Raw genomic sequence first — 27379 nt, forward strand, 5'->3', positions numbered from 1 at the left:
ACCATAACATGCCTGACTTGTTCATTATTGATTCTAGTTATTCAGGAACTTACATGCCCCCACCTCCAGGCATTGCAATATCAAACTGCCTCCCAGGTACTGTGTACCATATAGTTAAAAACAAAGAAACAACATTTCTTTCCAGCTGTAAGAGAAATAGCTTGGTTACTTCCTAGGGTTTTATTAATTTGTTTATACAACTGGGTGTGTTGTGTTGTGTTTGAAGAAACTAAGGGGAAGCCAAATCAGAAGAACATTTTGCTTTTATTTCTGAAAGCAGGCATGGAACCTATTCACATACCTTATTCTCATGTAACTATGAGCCATGATTCAGTCCTCAGAGCAGCTCATTTTACACCACTCTGGAAATAGATCCCAAGATGGTTTACCCTACCTGCCATCTTTATAAGTAATTTGTACTCTGGAAAAAAGTGTCTATATTGCTATCTTTCCAGAATGCACAACAATGCAAGATAGAAGTTAGAAATAGATATTTGTATATCAGGTGATTTAAATCTAGCATGGGATTTATCCATTCCCTTAGTGGAAAAACCACTACAAATAACTCTTCCTTCTACCACAATCTCACACAGAGTAGGAGATTACTTAATTCAGACTTTGAGAAGAGAAATGTTGTTGTATCTTTCCCTCTGCTTGGGTTCTTTGGCACACCTGACAATGCTTCTGATTTTTATTACTTTAACTCATCCAGTGCCAGATTGTTTCTTGGCCTCTAACATTCCAGCCAGAATGAGCTTGCTTGGCTCTCCCTTTAGTCTATCACTGCCACTGCCTAATAGGCCGCAGACCTTCAGCTGTCCCTTATCTTCTGTCAGTCCAGAAAGAAGCTAGGAATTGAAACCAAAGCATTTGTCTCTAGTCAGAGCATAAGGATGCTCTATGTCTCAATTTTCACTATATTAAATGAATCAGATTCCTGATAGTATTTGAAATTCCTGAAAAACAGCCACTACTCTTAAAAGCCTATATTCTATATAATTGTATGTGATGTATCATCACTCAAGAGCAAACACAACCCCACCAAAAGTTGTCTTAAAGGTTTATTAATCTGTAAGACTTATTTTAAAAATGGAAAGGCAGGTTTTGTGCAAAGGATTAGAAGTCCGTACATATTTTATAAACCTTTCCAGTTACTTACACATTTTCATGAACTTCCTGTACAATTTTTTACTTTGGTATTTACAGTAAATATTTTGAATGTTAGCAAAAAAAATAATCTTAAAGGCTCTGTATCCTGCTAAACTCAGAATGCCAATCCCACAAGTTGCTGACCACCTCTGTGTTAGGAGCTGAATGCTTTTAACTCCCATCCATTTCAATCACAGCTGTAGATTCTCAGCCTCTTGCAGGACTGGACCCAGAGAACATAAAAGATATAGCCAAATACAAACTACATTTCACTGAACATTAAGAGTATCCGATAAAGCAGCAACATTACACTTGAACCAATTTTCAAAAAAGAGATTTTTTATATATATATATATATATATATATATATATATATATATATATATATATATATATCTACACACACACACAGAGATATATTTTGAATTAACAGATATCCCCACATAACAATAAAAGTGCAACTGTACAGATAAAAATGGCCACATTTACAGACCTGTTATCTCAACAGCTGTTCAAAACTTGAAAAGTTTCTAACAGTTTATTTTCAGTTCAGCTGCAATATTTTTCCCTGTTAAAGCTTTGAAAGACCACAAGTCTGAAGCCAGACATTTTCATTTTGTTGTAATTCAATACACATTTATCAACAAACATTGCTGGCTAGCACTGTCAAACTTATTGTTTTGCTTTAACTTTTCTTCTTGCATCCTTATGTTTCTTCCGGCATTCCTGGAAATATTAAAATGTTAAATGGCATTAAATGCAGTTTATAAACTCACAAATTGCTCTTTCAAATCTGCTTTGCTTTTATATTTAACAGAAATTAGCCAGCTCTGGCAGATATAAGGAATCAACAGTTTAAGTGGACATCAAACACAAATTGTACATATTATACAGACAGTTCATTTTTATTTTACAAAATTCCCTGGTCTTGGTATGATATTAGGCCATTCTGAAAGTCCAAATAATTCATTTTTATTAAAATGAACAAAATAAGCCACTTCTTTTCACAAGCAACTCCCCCCCCAACCCCATCATAATGAACTCTCTCAATTGTTACTGAATTACAGCTTTAAATCACTCACCTCAAGTAACAATCTACGTCTATTTTCCCAATTATCTTTTTCTTCATTGAGGTTTGATGATCTGCAGAATAGCTTAGGACCATCTACACAAGAGATGCATCAGAACAACTTTGAGCCAGGTTAAACACAACTCAACCGTTTTCTTTCTTATAAGCTTTTGTTTGAAAAAGTTGTAGTAACATTATAAATTACCGTATAGGCTCGTTCATAAGCCGAATATTTTTGGTAAAAAAGTGATGCATAGAGCGGGGCTCGGCTTATAAATGGGTCTATTTAAAATCATCAAATTTTGGCACTCTATGGAATCATTACATTGAATATCTAATACAATGTTGTTTTGTTTACCTGGAGCATCTGCAGGCATGGAGCCCCTCGGCTCCCTGTGGCCGTGTTTGCTGTTCCCAGCCAAGTGATTCCCGCAGCTCCCATTGGCTGGGAACGGCAAACCGTGGACACTGGGACCTGAGGGGCTCTGTGCCTGTGAATGCTCCAGGTAAACAAAATGTCCAGGCCCACTAGCGGCTTACCCTAATGGGCCAGGAGCCAAAGTTTGCCAACCCCTGAAATATAGAGTCGGCTTATGAAAGGGTCATACAGTTTTTGCTATTTTTACCTAACCATCGTGTGTGTGTGTGCGCGCGCTTATAAAGGAACGGGCTAATGAATGAGTATATATGGTAATTTGAACTTGTGTATGGAAAGTTACCAGGACAAGCTATTTTGAATGTATAAGAGACATTGTTTTAGCTCAAATTTTAATAACAAACCATTGGTGAAAATATGGACTTGTGTCTTCTTTTTTAGATTGATTCACCTTAAACCCTGCTTCTAGCAGTCTATTTATAATGCACCTATCAAACCACGTAGGTGCATTAACCATACATTTTTAAAAAACCCATACATGTCCCAAGACAATGGAAACTCCACACTAAGCAATCCTTTCAAAAAAGCAAACTTAAGTCACTTTCTCCAATAATGCTTGGGTAAGTAGGAGAGCCTTGCAATTGATCCTCAAGCAGATGGCTGGTTTTACAGCGTAAAGTGCCTGAACGGTTCTCAAAATGTAGCTTTAACACAGGACTTTAATTCTTTTTAGGTGACAAATCTGAGGAACTGTCCCACATTAGAGGTTTTTCAATAAATTGATAAATTAAACAGTAATAAGTCACCAGGACCAGATACTGAAATACTGAAACATTCTAATTAATCCTTATACCACCCCATATGAATTAAATATTATACTAATATAATTTGTTACAATGCCTCTGTTAAATTCCATCATCCTGTAGGAAAAATTTGGATAAGTTCAGTTGTACCTCTTAATCTTTCATCATCTTTGGAAAAGAAGAAAAATCTACTCGTCTTCATCTGTGGTAAAGATTGAGACCTGGAAAGATAAAGAAATTTTAGTCTCAGGCGGAAGAACAAACACTACTCTCCCATTCCAAGTACCAAAAATCATCCTCCATGAAAGGCAAATTATTTTCTAAACACTTAAGTGTTTTAAAGAGGGGAGGCAATTATTGATTTAGTCCGAAGTGGAGCACCTGGTCCAAGAGGTCACTATAGTTCGACCGCTTGGTAATAGCAACCATAATATAATTAAATTTAACATCCTGTGCCGGGGAAAACACCACAACACAGCAGCATTTAATTTTAGAAAGGGGAACTACACAAAAAAGAGGAAATTAGTTAAACAGAAATTAAAAGATATATTGCCAAAAGTGAAATCCCTGCAAGGTGCATGGCAACTTTTTAAAGACACCATAATAGAGTTACAAACTATCATAAACTCTGGCAAGTGAAGTGTAAAAATATAATTAGTAAGGCCAAAAAAGAATTTCAAAAACAGCTAACCAAAGACTCAAAAAGCAAAGGAATTTTTAAGTACATCAGAAGCAGGACCTGCTAAGCAACCAGTGGAGTCACTGGACATTCAAGATGCTAAAGGAGCACTCAAGGACGATAAGGCCATTGCGGAGAAACTAAATGAATTCTTTGCATCCGTCTTCACGTCTGAGGATGTGAGGGAGATTCCCAAATCTGAGCTATTCTTTTTAGGTGACAAATCTGAGGAACTGTCCCACATTGAGATGTCATAAGAGGTTTTTCAACAAATTGATAAATTAAACAGTAATAAGTCACCAGGACCAGATGGTATTCACCCAAGAGTTCTGAAGGAACTCAAATGTGAAATTGCAGAACTACTAACTGTGGTTTGTAACCTATCATTTAAATCAGCTTGTCTACCAAATGACTGGAGGATAGCTAATGTGACACCAGAGGTGATCCTGGCAATTACAGGCCAGTAAGCCTGACTTCATTACCGGGCAAACTGGTTGAAACTATAGTAAATAACAGTGTTGTCAGACACGTAGATGAACATAATTTATTGGGGAAGAATCAACATGATTTTTGTAAAGGGAAATCATGCCTCACCAATCTACTAGAATACTTTGAGGGGGTCAACAAGCATGTAGATAAGGGGGATCCAGTGGATATAGTGTACTTAGATTTTCAGAAAGCCTTTGACAAAGTCCCTCACCAAAGGCTCTTAAGCAAAGTAAGCCGTCATGGGATAAGAGGGAAGGTCCTCTCAGTGATTGGTAACTGGTTTTCAAAATGGAGAGAGGTAAATGGTGTCTCCCGGGGTCTGGGACAAGCACTATTCAACATATTAATAAATCATCTGGAAAAAGGGGTAAACAGAGAGGTGGCAATATTTGCAGATGATACAAAACTACTCAAGATAGTTAAGTCCCAAGCAGACTGCGAAGAGCTACAAATGGATCTCACAAAACTGGGCAACAGAATGGCAGATTAAATTCAATGTTGACAAATGCAAAGTAATGCACATTGGAAAACATAATCCCAACTATGCATATAAAATGATGGGGTCTAAATTAGCTGTTACCACTCAAGGAAGAAATCTTGGAGTCATAGTGGATAGTTCTCTGAAAACATCCACTCAATGTGCAGCGGTGGTCAAAAAAGCAAACAGAATGTTGGGAATCATTAAGAAAGGGATAGATAATAAGACAGAAAATATCATATTTTCTCTATATAAATCCATGGTACGCCCACATCTTGAATACTGCATGCAGATGTGGTTGCCCCATCTCAAAAAAGATATATTGGAATTGGAAAAGGTTCAGAAAAGGGCAACAAAAATGATTAAGGGTATGGAACAGCTTCCATATGAGGAGAGATTAATAAGACTGGTACTTTTCAGCTTGGAAAAGAGACAACTAAATGGGGATATGATAGAGGTCTATAAAATCTTGACTAGTGTGGAGAAAGTAAATAAGGAAGTGTTATTTACTCCTTCTCATAACAGAAGAACTAGAGGTTACCACATGAAATTAATAGGCAGCAGATTTAAAACAAACAAAAGGAAGTATTTCGTCTAACAACACACTGTCAATCTGTGGAACTCTTTGCCAGACAATGTTGTGAAGGCCAAGATTGTTACCAAGTTCAAAAAAGAACTAGATACATTCATGGAGGATAGGTCCATCAATCGCTATTAGCCAAGATGGGTAGGAATGGTATCCCTAGCCTCTGTTTGCCAGAAGCTGGGGATGGGTGACGGGATGGATCACTTGATGATGGCTTCTTATGCTGGGGGGGAGAGGGTGGGGTGCCAAATAAAAGGATTTTTTCCTAGCTGCCACATAAATCCTGATATTTGTTAAGTACTTAATAGCCACAAAATATAAAACCAGATTTACATTTCTTTGCAATTTTCACTTTCAGAGGCTTCTGGCTCATCATCTTCCTCTGAGCTGCTGTCCTGGAAACGAGGATCCTCTTGCCATGCTACTCTTGCAGGTCTTATTGTTTCAATTACGTAGGGCTCTGCAATAGTACCACCAAAAAAACTGATCATTCCCCAGACTTCAAAGTGAAACTTGTGTTTAGATAAGTGTGAAATATCTGATTTGGAAAGGACCCTTTTTGTGCTTTCAGAAGAATATGCAGATTTTTCCCTATCTTTCTATAAAACCAAGGAGGCCAGTGGCACCTTATCTTCTCCGGTGGCACCTATCTTTCTCTGTTTTATATTTCCATCCTCAAAATCTAGTCAGTATCATTTTGGCTTAAATAGAGAACAGCAGATCTCCTCCGAAGCCAGTCAATGTTACTCCTTATTGGCCAGGGAGAGTGCTGTTAAGTATCCTGAGGATAAGCATAGTGCCTAGGTAGAATTCTCAGCCTTTGCCGATCTGTCAAAGAAGAGAAAAGGACAAGAATACAACTGTTTTCCCTGTACGATATAACACACCACCTAAAACCAACAGCACAAAATTCCAAGTAGAAAGCAATTCTTTACACACAGATTGTGACGCCGGTAGACCAGCTCACTTGTATGTTAATAGTGTTCAAGATAGATGTTAGATTTGCAAGAATATGTTTAGATTCTATACAATTCTTGTAAGTTGCTCCATGTATTAATCTTACTTGTAATGTCTGTATACCATGCTATAAGGAAATATTCAAGCAGCAAAGAGTCCTGTGGCACCTTATAGACCAGGGGTTGGCAACCTTTCACAAGTGGTGTGCCGAGTCTTCATTTATTCACTCTAATTTAAGGTTTTGCGTGCCGGTAATACATTTTAATATTTTTTAGAAGGTCTCTCTCTATAAGTCTATATATTATATAACTAAACTATTGTTGTATTGTAAAATAAACGAGGTTTTCAAAAAGTTTAAGAAGCTTCATTTAAAATTAAATCAAAATGTTGATCTTACACCGTCGGCCTGCTCAGCCCGCTGCTGGTCTGGGGTTCTGTTTGGTGCTCAGAGTGAGGGTGGGGTGTGGGCGGGCTGGGGATGTGCGGGGGTGCAAGAGTCGGGGGGGGGGGCGCTTGGGTATGTGTGGGGGTGCCAGAGTCAGGGCTGGGGTCGTGGGGGGGTGAAGGAGTCAAACAGAGGTCTGGGTGTGTATGAGGGAGGTACAGGGCCCAGGGCAGGGGCCTGGGGTGTGTGTGTGGGCGTGCGGGGCTCAGGGCAGGTGTGTGTGTGTGTGTGTGTGTGTGTTGGGGGGGGTCAGAGCTCATGGCAGAGGGCTGGGCCTGCCCCCCTCGCTCCTTGTCCCCTGACTACTCCCTCCTGGGACCCCTGCCCCTAACTGCCCCCCAGGACCCCATCCCCTATCTAAGCCTCCCTGCTCCTTGTTCCCTAACTGCCCCCCTAGGACCCTACCCCCTACCTGTCCCCTGACTGCCCCAACCCTTATCAACACCCCCACCCCCAGACAGACTCCCGGGACTCCCATGCCCCATCCAACCAACCCGACAGGACCCCCAGAACTCCCGACCCATACAACCCCTCCCCCTGCTCCCTGCCTGCCGCAACCCCTCTCCACACCCCTGCCTCCTGACAGCCCCCCCGCCCCGAACTTCCAACTCATCCAACCCCCCCAGGTCCTTGCCCCCTGACCACTCCCTCCAGAGATCCCCCCACCCTAACTGCCCCCCCCCCCCAGGACCCTCCTTGCTCCCTGTCCCCTGACTGTCCTGCCCCCTATCCACCCCCTGCCCCCTAACAGACCCCAGAACTCCCATGCCTCATCCACCCCCCCTGCTCCCTGACTTCCCCCCTCCAGAGACCCCCGCCTCTAGCCACCCCCTATCCAGCCCACCCTGCTCCCTGTCCCCTGACTGCCCCCACCCCTTATCCACCCCCCCCAACCCCAGACCCCTTACCTTGAGGCTCCAAGCAGAGCCAGATACATTACCTCGAACAGCCATGCCCCTCAGAGCGCTGCGCACGCGGCGGCTGGGCTCCGGGACAGCGAGGAGCGTCTTTTCCTCCCCATGGAGCCAAACGCTGCCCCGCGGGAGCGCGCAGCCCTGGCCCCCAGAGCTCTGCGCGCGCGGCAGGGCTCCAGGGGAGGGGAGAAGGCGGGGGAGGGGCCGGCGGCTTGGTGCACTCGGCCCAGTGCTCCAGCCCGGGACCGCGGACCCCACGGCTTGCCGCGCCAGGCAGGATTTTTAATGGCACACGTAGTCCCAGCAGGCAGCCGTGTGCCATTAAAAATTGGCACGTGTGCCATTGGTTGCTGATCCGGTATAGACTAACAGACGTATTGGAGCATGAGCTTTCATGGGTGAATACCCACTTCGTCGGATGCAAGACGAAGTGGATATTCACTCACGAAAGCTCATACTCCAATACGTCTGTTAGTCTATAAGGTGCCACAGGACTCTTTGCTGCTTTTACAGATCCAGACTAACACGGCTACCCCTCTGATACTGGAAATATTCAAGTTTTGCTGAATTGTAAAAATTTGCTTTAAATTTTGCTCAGATCTGTCCATGAGTTTTGTTTAATCTGTTTGACAAAAGGATGATTTTATACAACCTGGTGTGTCATCTTATTAAATATAATCTTAAGTGATTCAAACGTTAAAACAAATAAATGCCAGTAAAAGCAAACTATTAAAAAAGTTCTAGAATCTGTAATGTTACCTTCTTTCACAGCTGACTTGTTCACATCATCACCAAAAAAGGAAAACGTGAAGCCACTAGATTTTTCTTCTACATTGCCCCCAACATTAAGTCTTAATATATGCTGGTCAGCCAGAGTTGATTCTTCCACAGCATCATGTTTGTCCCAGGGTATTATTTCACTTTTTTCAGCTGCACATTTTGTTGATCTAAATACCTCTTTTAAATCCACAGCAACATCATAGTATATTTCTTTAGATACTTCAGGCAATTTCTCTGCCTCCTCCCTTTTCTTCTTTCTTTTAGCTTTACTGGAATTATATTTATTTAAAAAAAAACAATTATGCACTGGACAAACATTTGAAAGGTATGGGGTTTTCTTTTGGCTGATCTTTGAGGATTATTTGTATTACTTACAGGAGACCTCCTATCCAGGGAAATATTTGAATCCACTAGCAAGTAGTTTGCTTTTCTGCATTCCTGTTTTCTTGTAATTTCAGTTTCTGGTAATAGGATGCCCTAAGAGTTAAAGGATTATATCCCAGTCTCATCTATTTGAGCTAATTTTTCAACTATTTCCTCTCTCCAGATCATACAGATAAACACAACCTACAGAAGGGAAAAATTCACATTTAACCTTAAGAGACTGGTGACAATTCTGAGCTATTGCTAGCAACATCAGTGCTGTACTAAAAGGAATCTTTATAGAGTCTACATTTTACTAGGGGTGGGAAGACTTGCCAAGGGGACAGCAGAGTAAGCAAGGAGAGTGACAGGCTTGTGGCCTCCAAATACTTTTGAAAATCAGCCCTCAAGGGGAAGAAAGTTTGTCTTACAACTATCAAGAGGTGAGAAGATATTACCTCTCTTTTTCTGTAGTATCTGTTTTCCTTTCAAAAACTACATGGTCTTGCCTTGTGGGGTCATAGCGTAAGGTATTAATATCTCTGTAAGAATAAGAGGAACAATAAGAATTTAGCGATACTGTAACTAAATGTCTAAAATAAAATATAACTTGACAATTGCAATGACATTTTCGCCTCATCTTATTTGTGTTCACAAGCAGATTGAAACTTACTTTTGTTTTTATACAGTAAAAAAATTATTAGCATTATGAGAGCAGATCAGTGTGTGGTACAGTCTGTACTGTGAAGAAAAGGATTCCACGTAGCACTCTTCACATCAAAATATTCAACATTAAACACCTGCCCATCTTTCTTTAGGAAACAAAGTTAATACACAGATATGTTTTATCATTTGGTGATTAACTGAGTTTATGGTTATTATATACAGAGATTCTGATTTCTCCTTAACTTCCAAATATACCAAAAAAGGAGATTTTTTCTTTTTCAAAATTGAAAATGTTATTGAAATTAGCTAATGAAGACCAAACTTTAGCTCAGAGGAAAATAGCCTGATTGCAATATTCCATCCAGCCTAAAGACAATATAAAATCTTCAACCAAATATTCTGTTCCTCTCTTGCCCTGTGAAATTAAAAGTTGTTAATTTATGCTATCACAGAAGTTAACCCAAAATAGGTGATGTGACTTCTGTCAAGAAAAATACCAGGAAAGGAGGCCATTGAATCTGTTGAGAATATCTTTAGGAAATACATAAAAATCTTTATAAGATTCATACAGTTGTAAAATAAGCATTGTGACACAGTTGCCTACCAAACCGGGCTATACGCCAATAATGGAAGTTGGAATTGAAAATATACTATTTGCAAAATACCTCAACACACCACCATTAAAAATAATCATTCTGGTACTAATTCAGCCCACATATGAATTGCTCCGCCAAATGTATGGATTAAAGATATAGATAAGAGTTCAATTTTTGAAATGTAATATTAAATGCATTGTATCTAGAAATTGTGGCTTCCTCGGACAGTGAAGGTTAGAACATGTGGGATGGAGGTAGAGAATCCACTCCTAACACACAGAAGAAACATCCCAACAGTAGTAAGGACAGGCTATAAATGAGAATCTATGTTTTTACAAACACTTCTGTCTAGGAATAAATTTGATGTTGATGAAGAGCAGAAATGGCAATTGCGTTTTGCTAGTAACATCCATCGCAGTCTCCAGAAATCAAAGTCTAGTCTATTAACCCACTATTCAACCTTTCAGTATAATTAGCCATTTTGAGTTTGTCTCTTTTTGGAGGGGAAAAGAAAAGAAGGAAGCACAAGTAGATTTTAAGCTGTTTGGGGGCAGGAAGATCATTTTATTAACGCATAAATTCTCATGCGCAATGGCACTATATAAATAATGATTATCACCAATAATATCTATTGTCATACTGGGATGGGAAGCCTGAATTCAAAGGGGACTTTCCATGCACGTGATAAGGTGCTAAAGCAGGATCCATACTTGAATTTTTTGGTATTTCTTGCCAGTTTGATTGATTTAGGATGTTCTAGGTTGATCTCCAAGAGACTTCCCAATATCTCCAGGTTTTTCTTTTTCTCAGCAGCAAGTTCTCCTTCCTCATCGGTCTCCATTTTCTTTGCCTCTTCTAGGAAAAATATATAAAAACCTCTATGAAATGACTCCTTGAAGCATTCTTCCAATATTTAGACCACTAGGAAGTTAGTTAAGAAGCTCACAGAGTTTTACATTAAAGTGTGTGGGCCATGTTCTCTATTCCTCCTTATTTTAAAACTTTTTAAACAATCCATTTTGTTTTCCCCTCAAGTTATGGTCAAGCTTTGTTTATGAGGAGGTATGGGCATCAATTTAACATGAAAGATAGAGGTTTAATTATTTTCTGTCCCATGATTTTCTTCTATTTTATAATCATTACCCAGTCATTGTCATTTAAGGCTGTTAAGGGACATTTCTTGGGTTATAGACAAAAATGGAGTCAGAAGTAGGACTGGCTGAAAATTTGAGGGTTTTTTTGTTTTTTTTAAACAGGGTTGGTTTGTTTGAAATTTACTTGTTTTGTTTTTTTGCCAAAAATTTTTCTTTTAAGGAAAATATTTTTGCAATTTTCAACCAGCTCAATTGACAACACTCCCCCTTGTGGTTATTGAATAGCATGGTACTGCAAGATACATAAAATCCAAGTATATCCAAGGGATAAAAAAGCAATAAGCAAGGTTACTCTGGTTAACGGTATCCCCTTATCTTGTGAAAGATGCAGATACATTTATTTTGGTATCATCCTATAACAAAGAATTTTTTTTAAATGTTGACCTTCTAACAAGGAAATACACTCCCACATACACCCCAAACTAGAGTTTCCAGTAGCTAAATTGGGCATTTTATAAATATGTTCTCTAAATTACAGATGCCAGTACTACTTACTTTTACACTATCTTCCCATGAAGCTAAATCCAGAGAAGATAAATGTGTAATAAGTAATTCTAAATATTCAAAAACTTACACCCATCATGCCTCTCTATTACTACTAATTAGTTGTGACTACAAATTGCTATGGAAGAGCACGCCCTGGAAAATAAGAGAAAATGTTTACCTTCCTCTTCACTGCCACTTTCAAGGAACCGAGCATCCATACGAAATCTTTCATCTGTGCCAAAGCGTGATTGTAAATGCATGAGCTACATTGATAACAAAACAAAAAAATTAAGATTAAATGTATGCAGTCCAGCAACTTTATAACAATCAGACAAGCAGTAACAGTTTTAACTTCAATCATGGCCATGAGTTAACATAAGCTTTCACTGTAGAGGTTCTCAGGAGAAATTTTTTAGTGGCCTCAGAGTGCGGCCACCAACTCTTGCTAGTGACAGTTCTCACATTTTTTCCTAAAATACTTAATTAGCTTTAGGAAAAGCAAATAAATATGCACGTATACACATCCAAATCACTGTAATTTATTCACTGCTAGCTAGTAAGTCTGTTGTGAAAAGTGATATTAAACATACAAGTGTCACTTTTCACAATGGGCTTACTCAGCCCTGGCAAGTCTGGGGACAAATTAAGCCCTGGATGGGGGGGGCCAGGGGAGGCAGTTGGGGGCTAAAGCCTGAAGTCCTGCCGCCAGAGCCTGGGGCCTGCTGCCACACAGCCTGAGCCTGGGACTGGAGCCTGAAGCCCTGTGGCCAGAGCCTGCCACCCTAGGGCTAAACCCCAAAGCCTGAGCCCAATGCCCCCTGAGAATGCGGGTAAACTCACTGGGTGCCTGCTTCTCCAGCATTGTGCCCTAGGTGTCTCCACAGGGGAAGGAAGGGGGGGCAGGGCCCAACCCCCGCTGGTGGCCCCAGTAACCAACACCAAGGAGGGGCATCCAGGAGCAACAGGGAGGAGCCGCTACTTGGCCCCTGCCCTTCCAGCTCAGGAGGCTGTGGCCACAAGAAATGTCCCTGGTGGCTGCATTTGGCCACGGTGGCCACATTTGAGAAACATTAATATATCTCCTTTGAAAATACCATTTGACTTCAGCTTGGGAGGTGTGGGAAAGAGCAGTTACATCATGGAGAAAACATTATTTTCTCTACATCTAAATGGACTTTTCCAACTCAGGTATCACCATAACTTTGCCAACACCATCCTATTCAAGTAACTGCAGATATTATTAAACAGGTCACTAACCTTCTCACCAGCTTTGCCTTCAAACTGGGGTTTGATTTGGAATCTGTCATCTTCACCTGCAGCATCTTGCTCATCGTCACTGCTCTCAAACAACTTCCCAGAAATTTTACTAGTAAATTCCTTAATTGTTTAATAACAAAAAAGCAAAACAAACTGAGGAAACAGTTATAATAAGTAGTTCTAAGAACACTACTACCCACTTGTTTTGTATTACTTTCCCAATACAGCTGGAAGCCAACACTCTTTCATGATATCGCATTTACTTCTACTAATTATTGATGTCCATGAATCCTTGTAAAAAGATGTTACAGCTGCTTTACATGTTCTGAGACAATTCTTTGGTAATTTTATTTTACAGTTGTGATCATTCAAGTGTGGCAGGAGCACATTTCTGTATCTGCACTTTTCCGTATGATTTTATTTTATAAGTTACTGTGATGCTGAGCCAGCAAGAGTTAAGCAACCAGCAGGCTGGGTGACCTGAAAGCAACTTTTAAGGACATATTAGAAGAGTACTGAAATGGTAAATATGGCCATTCCTTGTCGATAGTTATCAAAGCCATGTCAAGTTGACTAGAATCCTTGATATTGTTAGAGAATCAAGAATACATACTAATCATATGTATCTGTTTAACTATATCTTGTTAGAAGTTTAACAATGTGATCTACTTAGCTGTCTATGTTTCAGACCTGAATTCTATTGATTCAGAGATCAAAAGGGGAAATTATAATTTAGATAGGACTTGTGATATAACAAATGTTATTGGCCACATTTCTCTTTGAAATTTGTAGTAAACTACCTGTAACTAACTAGTTGCCGGTGTATACCTAGGAAACACATATTAGCTTCAAAGCAACAATGTATATTACCTATTCTTCATTCAAGGAAGGCCAGCTGTGATCATTTGCTGTCAAAAGGCTTATCCACTTAACTTCAGCTATAAAGAAAGTGTTGGGCCTGATCCTATTTTATCACAGATCTATTTAAAACTTTGACAGGGAAAGTCTAAGCCCTGGTCTACACACACCCCCTAATTCGAACTAGGGTACGCGAATTCAGCTACGTGAATAACGTAGCTGAATTCGAACTACCCTAGTTCGAAAACTTACCCGTCCAGACGCGGTGGAGTACCGGAGTTCGACCTAGCGCTTCCGGAGTTCGAACTATCGCGTCTAGATCAGACGCGATAGTTCGAACTCCGAGAAGTCGAACTCCCCGCGTCGGACTGCAAGGTAAGTGTAGACCAGCCCTAAGCCTACAAGAATGAGGTCTCTAGGTCTACTCTTGATTAACCCTGCAAGTCTCATGGAAGCATTTGAACAAACTCTGCACATGGACTGCCTATTTGACTATAGGCTTTTAAATTGATTACAGAAGGATTTTTACAAATCAGCAGCCTCACCATCTCTGCTATGAAACTGATTTAAGAACTTTGTTCATATCTCTATGTATACTGATTTTTAACCACATCAACTCTTCTTTTTACATTCTCACTATATTAGACTTGGCTGTCTGGATGGGAACCAAAGGGGATTGTATTTTGGCTTCTTGGTAACCAGTAAGGTATTACGGATGCTATATGGTTACTGGCTTGGTGAACTCTCATTATAAAATAAACCACCAATTTTGGGGATCATCTGCCCTATTATTCGCAATTTGCTCTGAATAAACATTCTCAGTGTAGCCCCTCCAGGCACCATGGTCACAGCTACACACTTCACATTCTTGCAACTGCATATCTGCTTAGTATTTGTGAAATGCCTTTAATGAAGGTGTTTCACTGGTGATGCAGATGAGACTTTACACTCTCAAATCCATATATTCAATAAAAACAGTTTGATACTTATTATGAAGCAGTATTTCAGTTAAACTTGCTTTTCTCTAGGTTTCACAGTGGTTGTTAGGCTGTCATAAAAAAGTTAATTTGGATTTTGAAAAATGTTATTCTAGGAAAGAGTTTTAGAACCAGTTTTTAAGTAACAGACTCCACAGACTGTCTTTTGCTTTATGAAATCTACAATACAATGGAAGTTACTTATAAATATAATTGAAATGATAAAAATCAAAAGAAATGTAATGCAGTTATAAGTGACACTCTCAGCAGCAGCAGCCAAGAATGTCACAGCCAAGTCTTCCAGAATAATTATGGCTCCCCACCACAGAGTTTGGGCCACTGTAAAACAACTCACAATGTGGAGCAAGGACCCCAATGTAGTAAACTAACCTCTAAATAGAAGTCAGGAAAACAAAAGGATGGGAGGGAGAAAGGGTGTTTTACATTGAACATTGACAGTGGCCCTAATTTTAAAACACCTTTGAAAAAGAAAGAAGCTTTCAGTTTAGGCTTTAAAAGTGGATGAAAAGAATGAAAGATGTCAAGGGAGAGGAAGTTCCCTCCCATTAAACGCATCATTAGCTGCTGCTGACCTACTGCATGATGGTGGAACCTCTGAAGAGAGGTGGTGTTACAAAAGATACTGAATAAGTGAAGTTCTCAAAATTTACTCAAACTCTACACCATCCGTCATTTTAAAACCCAAGAGGGCCAATTTAAAATTTATCCTCCGCTTTATAGGTAATAAATGAAAACAGTGGAAAGTGGAGTTCTAGCATAACCACATATAAGCCTCTCCATGAGACCACTGCTCTTATGGTTTGAGAATTGTGATATTGTGTGAACACTGCACTGCAATCAATTTATACAAGTTATTTTATTCAGTAGAGTGCCTGATTTTTCCAGTTTCCAAAAAGATTCTCCAAAATTTGCATTGTCTTTGATTTATAAATTCATGTTTTAACTCTACGAATATGCACCACTTATTTTGTGTCATCTATTTTATATCCATTAGTACAAAGGACAATATTCAAGATTTGATCCCAAACTCTGAATACGAGTAGGTGTTGCTCTTCAGTACAATACATACTAGCAAATTGGGTAGGTGAATGCCCTCTCAGAAATTAGGCTGGACTTGTTTCTAAGCCACTTACTTTTCCAGGCAGATTTCCTATAGTCGCTTCTTCCTGAGACTTCTCTTCTACTTCAGCTTCACTTTCTCCATCTGAATCAAATACAATGTGCTTATGTTTGCTTGCTGACTGGCTTTCCTGGAAAAGGAGAGACATTGTTCAGTTTAACATGTCAAATATTGGTTATATACTATGGGAACTACTGCTGGGCAGATTTACAACAGTAGAGAATGTAATTAATTCACCTATTCTGTTTCCTGGAAAAAATCCCATGACATCCCAGTATACACTTTTTTGGACATATCCTAAAAATCAATCTGGCAAAGAAGATAGGCGCTGCTCTCAAACACGATTCAAACCACAGCAACATCTTAAGAGAACACATACTGGAGATGCTTATTAAACCAGTATTCTTTCAGTACTGTTTTACTGTTCAGAGACAAGTTGAAAGCATACTTACCAGGTTCAGAAGAGCCCCTTGAATAAGTTTCTTCTGTAATTCTCTCTCTTTCTGTCTCTCTTGTAGAGCTGCCAGCCTCTTCTGATTATCCTGCAGTTGTTTCTCCTTTTCATCTGGCTCACTTGAGATAGCAGTAGGAATGCAAAACTCTTCTTTACTTTTGTGAAGACTTTTCTTATGGTTCTCACTTTTCTGAAATTTAGAGGCTGAACCTTTACTGTTTGCATCCTTCTTTGGTTTCTCAGGAAGAGATTCTGGGCTTTCCAATTCACATTTAATGTGTTTCTGTGCAACAGATAAAACACTATCTGTGTCAGTGCTTTCCTCCTCACTTCCACTCATACTAGTTGTGGTGCAGTCCTCATGGTCTCCTCTGTTTTCTGTTTGATCTTCTGCATGAGAATTCAAGTAGTTATTCTCTCGTAATGAAGGTGGTTTCCAAATAGGCTTTTCACTTCCACCTTCTGCGTATTGGGAATCTGACACCTTCTTGAGTTGGTTGCTGAGAGTATTTTGCTTCTTTTTCACACTTCTGTCTTCAAGTGAACATAATAGGGAACAACCAGACTGTCTGGGAGCTGAGTGTTTCTCATAACAAGAACAGTTTGGTTTTGAAACCTCTTCTAAAGATTTCTTTTTCAAATCAACAAGGCTTGAGGAATTCTGGTTATATTTCCTTTTACAGCTGCAAGAACCTTCCTTGCTCATCTCCTCAAAATTCTCATTTTCATATAATGATCCTATTCCTCTGAAAGGCTGAAATTTCAAACTGGAGGTATTTTCCATTGGCTTCTCATCATCAGCACTCTCCTCTCCCTCTAAAATGGCAGCAACTATATCTTCAGGATTAATAGATGTTTTAGTTGTAGAGGCAATTTCATAAGTCTTTTTACTATACTTGGTGTTACTAATATTACCTTCAATTTTGCACTGACTATCCCTCTGCTTAGCTTCTATATCTCCTTGTGAAGATTCAATACTTGCAGTGGCTAATGCTTCTAACTCAGGTAACGTAAGATCTAGGCGGTAACAGTTTTGCATCATGTCTTCATAATTAGAATCAGCTTCAGATTCACTTGCTTCAGGCTCTGAATCAAAACTAGTAGACCCAGACTTGCTGTCAACTCTGTTGTCCTGTAGTTCAGACGCCCGGGGTTTTGCTGTTTTGTTATGCACTGCTTTTTTGTTATTTTTTTCTCTTAACTTATCTGGTGACAACACAAAGGAACCATTTGCAGAATCAAAGCTTTTGTTGTTTTTGAAAGTTTCATTCCTAACATTATCCTTCCTTTGCATTTTCACAACCTCAGAATCTTTTAGAATTTTAGTTTTCACACTGTTTTTATCTGGAGTTTTAGTCACAGCAATAATTTCATCTGTATCTGCTGAATCATAATCCGTGTCATTTTCAATAGTCTTTCCTTGTCTGTTACCTCCCTTACTCAGTTTCTTCATAATATTTGGATTGGTTAAAGACCAGTGAGTGTTGTATTTTAGCTCAAAATTATCCCCCACAACTTCCAAATGATCACTTTCAGATTCAACATTTGTTTTAGCTTTCTGTATTTCCTTTTCTTTCTCCATCATTGCCTTGATTTCTTCTTCAGAATCAATATCAGTGTCTGAAATGCTGTTTGTATTCCTGTTAGGCTTAACACCAGATGCCAGGTTCTTATCCAGAAATAAGTCTTTCCCTTTCATGTCAATACTATTAACACTAGGAGTCTGAAGTAATTTAGACAGACCAGTTGATTTGGAGTTTGACATTTGGACTAATTTTGTTTGTGTTAAGTTTGCTTTTTTTGATTGCAAGTGGCAACCTGGTGTTTTATTTAAATCTTCACTACTCTGTATCCTCATTTTTTTAGGTGTTTTTTTCGTTTCAGGGAACTCTCCTCGTCGTTTCTTGCTCATGCTGTCATCTCCACCTTCCAACTGCCAAGTGAGCTTGGATATGGGAACTGTGTCAGTCAAGTCTTGCTCCAGCTTTCTAAGGTTGTGGCAATATTTTGACGGATCATATTTCATTATGTTATAGTTAGAGTTAAGGAATAAAAATAAAACCAAGGAGGCTTCCACTTTTCAGCAAGTAACAACCTAAGTTATAGGGACAAGGACAATAGATGTTGTCTCAGTTACTGGACTAACTGCATCTCTGAACCCTCCTGGTTCCTTTGAGTGCAGCTCCCTTAGATCTCAAGCTTCACCCATCACCCCCCTATAGGGGAGGAATCACAGAATTCACCGACTCTCAGACCAGGTCTTGGGATGCAGTCCCCTGTGACCAACTGTGACTATGTGAACAGATCTTATGTTCACCACCTGGTAGTTTTCTTCTATTTGGGAGCAACGACAGTGGTGTCAATTAACCATTAGCCCTTGTAAAGCAAATAATATTTTATAACAAAAGCATTAAAAAATATCTTAGAACAATAAAGCAGTGTATACACATGCCTGCCTCTCCCTAAGGCTTACTATTCTCTGGCTCTGGGAAAGGCCCAACTCCTTATGAGAGCCTCTCTGTGTGTCAGCCTGTCTCTCAGCCATTGAGTACTGACCCCACTCTTTGCCTCCTGAGAATGGCTTTTAACTATTTAGTGTCCTTTTGATCTCCAGGCTCGCAGCCCGTCAAAACAAGGCTTGCATCTTCATTGGAGACAAGACATAGAATCCTCTAAGCTCATAACTCCCCGCTGCGTCCCACATTATGCAGTTGCCCTCCAGGGTTTGCTAGGAGGTTATCTGTAAATGTTGTGTTGCTTTCCTTGCTTTTCCCCCTGAAACCCCCTATTAAGCTAGATCAATTCATTCCTGCAGATGAGTCTTATAACCCAGTATACAATAACTTCACTTTACCGACCAGGTCACATACATTGTTCATAAAATTATTACATCTGAGTATTTATATAGCAGCTCCACATCCATCACAGATGGTTATTTTTAAAGCTATGTTTTCTGAACTTTTAAAGTGAATTACATACCACCTGTAACTATCCATCAAACTGATGCAAGTTTGTTGCAAGTAATAAAGCCCCGGAGGAACACTTTTCTGTTTTTTTAGCAAAAATATATTTAAGGTGAGTCCATTTGTTTTTTGCACTCTGATCCTTTCCATAACGGCAAGAGAAAGATTTGGAATTCTAATCAATCAGCCAATATATACCCATTCTTTGCCAAGCGTAACATTTTAAATTACCTCCACATAAGAAAGAGACAGTAACTACACTTTATTTTGTATCAGTAATATGAAGACTGTTATGCAAATATCTCCTTGCATATATGGTAAACAAATGAAGAGAATAATGGAACTGTTTCTATAATCATTCAATGTTTACTCAAGCAGTAGGAAAGGATATTTTGCTTTTGTGTCGACCCTTAAGGTGAAGGATGGGTAAAACTCTGCCAAATTTACTAACGACCCAATCCTGTAAGAAAGAAAAATATACAATTATATCAGAGTGAAAAAAATTATATTGGAATGAAAAAAAATAGGGATTAAATGTATCACAGTAAATAAAAATAAGGTAGTCCTAAAACATAATGGATTCTGAATGACAGGAATACTAATACAGTAACTCCTCACTTAAAGTCGTCCCGGTTAACATTGTTTCATTCCTGATGCAGTACGGAACATGCTTGTTTAAAGTTGTGCAATGCTCCCTTATAACGTTGTTTGGAAGCCGCCTGCTTTGTCCACTGCTTGCAAGAAGAGCAGCCTGTTGCAGCTAGCTGGTGGGGGCTTGGAAGCAGGGTGGACTGGCAAAAAAAACCCTCCCATCAGCTCCCTGCTCCCCTAAGTTTCCTGTGTGGCAGCCTCCCAGCAGGCTACCAATTGCCGGCAGTTCAGTTGTCCCTCCCTGCCCTGCCGTGTGCTGCTCCTGCCCTCTGCCTTGGAGCTACTCCCGGGAGCCTCCTGCTTGCTGTGCAGGGGAGGAGGGGGGGCTAATGTCAGGGTGTCCCCCTCCCCCCATTCCTGTCCCCCGCTTACCCTTTCTCCATATATGGCAGGGTGGGAACACAACAGGGCTCAGGATGGAGAGAGCTTGCTGGCCACAGCTGCTGTCTCAACTTCCTGATCTACTTAAAAAGGCAATGTATACCTCTACCCCGCTATAACGCAGTCGTGGGGAGCCAAAAATCCCTACCGCGTTATAGCTGAAACCCCATTATAATCGGAGCAGGGGCGGCAGGGCTCCGGCGGTGATCTAAAGAGCTCCGGGCTCCAGCTGCTGTGGGGAGCCCCAGGCTCTTTAAATCGCTGGTGGAGGCCCGCTGTTGCAGCCCCGGGGTAGCGGCGGCAGGGCTCCAGTGGTGATTTAAAGAGCTCCGGGCTCCTGCCGCTGCGGGGAGCCCGGACTCTTTAAATCGCTGGTGAGCCCCACTGCCGCAGCCCCAGGGTAGCAGCGGCAGGGCTCCGGCAGTGTTTTAAAGGGACCGGGCTCCCCGCAGCAGCCAGAGCCCCGGACCCTTTAAAGCACTGCTGGAGCCCTGCTGCTACTGCGCTATACGCGAACCCGTGTTATATCGGGTCGCGTTATAGCGGGGTAGAGGTGTACTTAGAATGGTGTCAGCATACTTAAAGGGCAATGCGTATCTCTCTCTCTTTGTCTGCCATGCTGTCTCCCCTCCCTCCATTCGTGCTGCCTTGTAGAGTGTGAGGCTACAATAACAATGTGTTAACCCTTGAGGGCTCAGCTGAATGCTAGATCATCATTTAGCAGTAAGGCATTCCCTGGGAAATAGCCCACCCTCTGACTTCACCACCTCAACCAAGCTTCACAATCATCATTGCTGCATACAGTATTAAATTGTTTAAAACTTATAATGTGTGTGTGTATGTGTATTTTTGTCTGGTGAAATTTTTTTTTCCTGGAACCTAACCCTCCCATTTACATTAATTCTTATGGGGAAATTGGATTCACTTAACATTGTTTCACTTAAAGTTGTATTTTTCAGGAACATAACTACAACGTTAAGTGAGGAGTTACTGTAAAAGGAATCTGCCCATAGCTAGCCGTTTTGTTCTATTATGTGTCATATTTCTGTATTAAACCACTATGCTAATTTCTTTCTAGAAAGGAGGGAACATCTCAAATGTTATATTCTCGTTGTCAGTTTATAGACAGACTATCGTAGAGAGACCAAAAAAAGATCTTATTTAACTGAAGAGACACCAACCATTAACTGACTCTGCTCTCATAGTAGCTAAACAGAAAACCCCAAGATCAAGCTGAACACTAAAAATGAAACTTTGAAACATCTAGTTAAATGAATACTTGTTTTACTTACGTAAATCTTGATGTAGTCTCAGTTAAACTTTATCCTCTCCCTACAATATGGGCTCTAACCCTGCAATAATTTATATTCATACTCAACACCAAGCACTGTGAATAGTCCTACTGATCACTGGGCCCAAAATGAGTGTGGTGTATAAGGCAGCTCATATACAAGAATTACATGTTTTATAAAAGCTAATTCTAGACATTGCTATGAACTTTAAATGACAATACACACACGCAAAGATAGACAGCTCTATCCCCTCCTAAAAAACAAACTGGTATCTATGCTCATATTTTATAAGGATTATAAAACTGAGGCTTATTTTGTACGAGTCACAGCTACTCTGTCACCTTGTATGTATTTCTCCTGTAATCAAATATACAAATCTGAAGTAAACTTAATGTGAAGGAAGCGTATTAGAAAGCTAAATAAAAGGGTGCCTGATGCAATTCTCTTAGCTCAGCAGAACGGATACCCCACAACACCTTATGATCCGGTACTTCTGTTCCTGGCACTGCTTTCATATGAAAATTCACAACTCCAGCATTATTCAGTGATTCCAACAGATTTCCCTTGCCATCCGTATGTGGCTTTTCCTTCTTCAACCTTGCTTCTTGTCTCTCCTGTGCCAATCTGTATCAGGCAGTGCATGGTTTAAGCTTGCCATGACATAAAAGCAAACATAAAAAAGTATCTTTGTGTAAAGCCATCATTAGCGATGGATCTCTTACACAATGGACAACCATTCACTCTGAGCCAATGTGAAAGATATGTTTTGCCAATTCTCATTAAAACCAGGAACAAGGCTTCCCCCAGGCTAACTTTTTAATAATATAGCAGGCATGATAAGCGTGCTGCAAATGTACCAGCACGCTATCAGTTTCAATGAAAAATAAATGAACATTTAAAGCAGCTAATGGAGAACATATAGGAAAAGGGTAAGGGAAAACTGCACAGTGGGCAAAATAACAAGTATAAAAAATACAAAATACTGTAGTACCCAAACTATCTTCTTAGAAGTTATTTCTTTATTAAGTCTGTTAAAATCCCATTTACTTGGATTTGAAGGGAAAGCAATATCCAGTGGCTTTTGCAGGTTCATTATAGAAGAGCATTCTTTAATTAGAACCCTCTTACAAACAAGCAGTCAAAAAGTTTACTTAATACAGTATTTGACAAATATAAAGGTAAAAACTCAGGCCATATACATTTAAAGTTGGTAGAACGAATTATTCAAACACTGGTTCATTTGTATTTTGCACAATTCTAGCAAAATGATATATATATAGGGCCCTACCAATTTCACGGCTGTGAAAAAGTGTTGCGGACCTTGAAATAAGCCTTTCTCCATGAAATCTGATGTCCCCCTGTTCCTATGAGTGCCCCAGCAAATGGGGCTTCTAGCTCTGGCTGGGAACGGGAGGGACAGGACTTGTCCCTCCCCTGCACAGCTGCTTGGGGTGTGGGGAGGGAGGAAATGATCAGACCCACCTACACCTCCGGGAACATCCTATGGCTGCAGGAAGCTCTGCGGTTGCTGCCCTCAGAGTCCAGCTCTAAAGGAAGCACAGAAGTGAGGGTGGCAATTCCATGACCACCCTCAAACAGGTCTGCGACATCACCACCCTCATCCCCTTTTGGGTCGGGATCACCATGGTTACAACACCATCACATTTCAGATTTAAACAGCTGAAAATGTGAAATTTACCAATTTTCAAATCCTATGGCCGTGAAATTGACCATAGTGGACCATGAATTTGGTAGAGCCATATATATTATATATATATTTATTTGACAGTGTGTGGCAAAGTAGTTCAACAGCAATAATATACATTTGTATATTAACATTACCTGTGCAAAAAGCTTTCTTTGGCCAATTCAATTTGTAGCGTTCCACCTTTCCACCTTGCTTTATTTAAAATGGACATACCTAGGAAACAAGCATTAGACAGAAAATGACTATTACCCAAATGTAAAATACAGCAAAAAGAGACGATTAAAAACATTTCTTAAATATTATATATTTTGGAGCATTATGAGACTGATCCTGCACCTAATTAGACTATTCTGTTGATTATGGGTAGCAAATTTAGGGTCTAATATGGAAAGTAAAAGACAAGATATTTTCAACATCCAAACCCTATTTTGACTAACAGTAAGTTAGCCAGTAATAAACAAACACTCAAAGATTAAATAGCTCATTCCATATAAGGATTCAAAAATTCAGATACAACTTAGATAATTCTTAGGTTCCCTTCACCACTCTATCCAGGTCTTTCACACTTTCTCTTCTTCTCAACAGATCCTGCAAGCACTGGCAGACACATTGGCAATACTGGGAGATGGAGATTGGGAGGGAAGTCCTTATTCCATATAAAGAGATTAAGGAAAGCACAAAGTTTTAGGCTGATTCTTAATTATGTTTAAATAAGATGGCCTATCCCTAAAAAGAAGGTTTCCCTTGTCCTTTTTCAAAGGTACATTATCAACCCCCGTCTTCAGGTGTAGATGACTGTGCTGAAATAATCTCAACTGGTTGACTGCAGATTACACAGAAGTTGAAGTTTTGTAATGTTCATCTGCCTACCAGAAAAGATTGGGAAGCTGTATTTCCATTCTAAAAGCATTAAAACTGACCTCCTTAAGGAAAATAAACTTTGCTTAATCCATTGTTCTTTATTCCCTTTAGTCTCAGTCAATTCTAATGTCATACACAAATATCAATGTATCAAAGAGAAGAAAATATGTTTAAACTCATTTTCTAAACCTTCTCACTAAGGGGCTAACATATGCATTTCACCCTCCCCGCCAACCCACTAGGCTATTCTGATAAGACCATTGCCTCCAACCCGTAACATAAAAACACAGATACTTCAATAAAATACATTATTTTGAAGAGCATCTTCCATAAACATTGATTCCTAAAATAACTGAACTAAATAGAATTGAAGAATGAAATAGCAAATGGGAAAGGGAAATTAAGAGGTATAGATGAAGACAAAAAAGCTATGTCCTCTACTTCAATGGCGGTCTGAGCAGGTAAGTGCAGGTTCAGGTATTTGTTACATCGTTAGTTTACAGGGATTAAAATAAATTGCAACAAATATAATTTGTGTACTTACATCTTTTAAGATCTGCTTCAGAAATGCTAATGTTGATATAAGCAAAAGTTTTCATAGGGTTCCCTGGTCAATAATTAGAAACATTTGGTTACTTTTGTATATAAAACTGTAATTTTTTATTTTTAAAATTGAAGCATGTGTTCTCTACAGATGCTTAAGGAAAAGTAGTAGTTTTGAAATGGAAGTTGTTTTTCATCACTAGCTGAAGTAAAGAACAGTTACACTTCTAAAGAGCGAAATGCAAGTATTACCCTGGTCATCTTTCCTGATAACAATTTCCGCATCTGTAACATTTCCAAACTTGCTGAATCTTTCCTGCAGTTCAGCCTCAGAAACTGTATGGCCAAGTCCTCCAACGTATAAACGTTTTAAAACTTGTTTTTTCTCCATATTAAAAAGTCAGACTGTTTCATTTAGGATGTGTGTTTTATCCTTCTGTAAAAAGGAAACAACAAAAAATCAGTATTAATGGTTTTTGTGGTTCTGGGGAGAGCTGCACCTGTGATCTCTTTCTCAGCCATTCGGTGGGCACTTCCAAGTGATGGCCCTAAACCTGCACTTCTCTCAGAGTGGAATCCTACAATTCAGCCCACTTTTTGACATGACTACCAGCCCTTGTTTCACCAACCATATTAACTCAACAAGTCCAACAGGACTTGGTCCCTGCTAGGAAATCTTCTCTGGGAGTTGTGACCCATGGTAAAAAGCAGCTTATACAGAACAGAATATGATTTATTTAACAATCGGAATATGTCAAGTAGAGAGAATGAGGTTAAAACAACAAAAGTCCACATTATTATTAGATTATTTTGCTATGAATTTATTAGCACTAGAGCAGAGGTAGGCAACCTATGGCATGCATGCCAAAGACGGCACGCAAGCTGATTTTCAGTGGCACTCACACTGCCTGGGTCCTGGCCACCAGTCCGGGGGGGGAGGGGGAAGGAGGGGGGCTCTGCATTTTAATTTAATTTTAAATGAAGCTTCTTAAACATTTTAAAAACCTTATTTACTTGACATACAATGATAGTTTAGTTGTATATTATAGACTTATAGAAAGAGACCTTCTAAAAATGTTAAAATGTATTACTGGCATGCGAAACCTTAAATTAGAGTAAATAAATGAAGACTCGGCACATCACTTCCGAAAGGTTGTCAACCCCTGCACTAGAGTAACTAAAATTAGATTCTAAATCCATATTTAGGCACCTAAGCGAAAGTGAGCTGATTTTCACATATGCTGGGCACTTATGGATAACCCCACATTAGTTACAATAGTATTTGTGGGTACTCAACACCTCTGGAAATAAGGCCGCTTGTATTTAGGTGCCTAAATATACGCATATTGGATCAGATAATGGTCAATCTAGACCTGACTCTGGCCAGCACCAGATGCTTCAAAGAAGGTGCAAGAAACCCTGACAAGAGCAATTACTGATTACTGAATATCCTGCCCATTGGAGAAGTTTCTTTCCACAACCCTTGGTTAGAGAATGGTGCTCTGAAGAGTAATGTCCCTGCCAAACACTACACTTAAAACCCCCCACACGCATATACGGGAGGATGGTCTCATTATTACTAGAAATATTCTATTACTTTTTTCAACACCCTGGAAAAATGTCCAATCCTGCAACTTACTTCAAAGAGTCTGTTAGGCTAATAAATACACCAAATAACTTGTTTTCCTTTTATGAGTTTTTAGATTTGTTGCCATTCAATATCATGGAATGTTCATTATATTCAGACAGCTCAGTGTTGACACATGCAGTTTAGAACATTAAAAACTCAGTTTTTCATCATTTGTGTCAGAAAAAACAGGTATGTGTGCGTGTGAGAGAGAACTACACATCTATCCAAACATCAGAGGTAACACAACCTTCAGCTGTACGAGTTTCGCCGCATTACCCCCACTACCTTGTGACAAATTTGAACTTGAAAACAAAATCAGTCTAGGAATGAGGAGTGCGAGGGGAAATGACAGAGACTCGGCCCCCCGAGCCCGAGAATAGGGAGGAGCGCAGAGGGAAAGACAGAGACGGGGCCACCCATAGTTCCAGAACGAAACAAAGCCCCCAGGCCCCTTTCGGTCTCGGTGGCTTCTCTACCGGGACTTTTCTCTAAGGAGTCTCCCAGCGCGGGCCCCAGACTCCTGACCAGGCCACCGCAGCAGCCCTGACCTCCGAGCTAAGGACTCGACCACCCGCCAAGGAGACCTCCCGAGGGCGACTACGCTGAGCGTGTTCTCATACCGCACGTGTCCAGCCAGGAAACTCCTTCCTCACATACACGCTTTTCTGGATAC

General features: G+C 40.0%; 1 protein-coding gene across 2 annotated transcripts; it reads right to left on the reverse strand.

The window, feature by feature from the left end:
* Nucleotides 1-1058: 1058 nt before the first annotated feature.
* Nucleotides 1059-27374, reverse strand: NOL8 (nucleolar protein 8). Of its 2 annotated transcripts, XM_045025902.1 has the most exons (17): nt 27327-27374; nt 25329-25512; nt 25078-25140; nt 23807-23885; nt 22441-22588; nt 20032-20100; nt 16676-18706; nt 16237-16353; nt 13248-13367; nt 12169-12253; nt 11061-11205; nt 9547-9630; nt 8705-8994; nt 5963-6089; nt 3548-3618; nt 2232-2314; nt 1059-1875 (listed from the first exon to the last, which is right to left on the reverse strand). In XM_045025902.1, exons 2-17 carry the CDS (start codon nt 25465-25467, stop codon nt 1822-1824), a joined length of 3705 nt encoding a protein of 1234 aa, XP_044881837.1. In that variant the 5' UTR covers nt 25468-25512; nt 27327-27374; the 3' UTR covers nt 1059-1821. The 2 variants fall into 2 exon arrangements, with proteins under 2 accessions (XP_044881837.1, XP_044881838.1); XM_045025903.1 differs by lacking the exon at nt 25078-25140.
* Nucleotides 27375-27379: the final 5 nt, after the last annotated feature.

This window comes from Mauremys mutica, chromosome 7 (genome assembly GCF_020497125.1).
Source record: "Mauremys mutica isolate MM-2020 ecotype Southern chromosome 7, ASM2049712v1, whole genome shotgun sequence".
Taxonomy (NCBI): domain Eukaryota; kingdom Metazoa; phylum Chordata; order Testudines; family Geoemydidae; genus Mauremys; species Mauremys mutica.

Coding starts and splice junctions, on each gene's coding strand:
- NOL8 (XM_045025902.1), bottom strand. CDS start 25,467: ATGGAGAAAAAACAAGTTTTAAAACGTTTATACGTTGGAGGACTTGGC. Junction 20,101..22,440: donor CAGAAGTACCGGATCATAAG/GTGTTGTGGGGT, acceptor TCTTTCTTACAG/GATTGGGTCGTTAGTAAATT. Junction 16,354..16,675: donor AAGGGGCTCTTCTGAACCTG/GTAAGTATGCTT, acceptor CTCCTTTTCCAG/GAAAGCCAGTCAGCAAGCAA.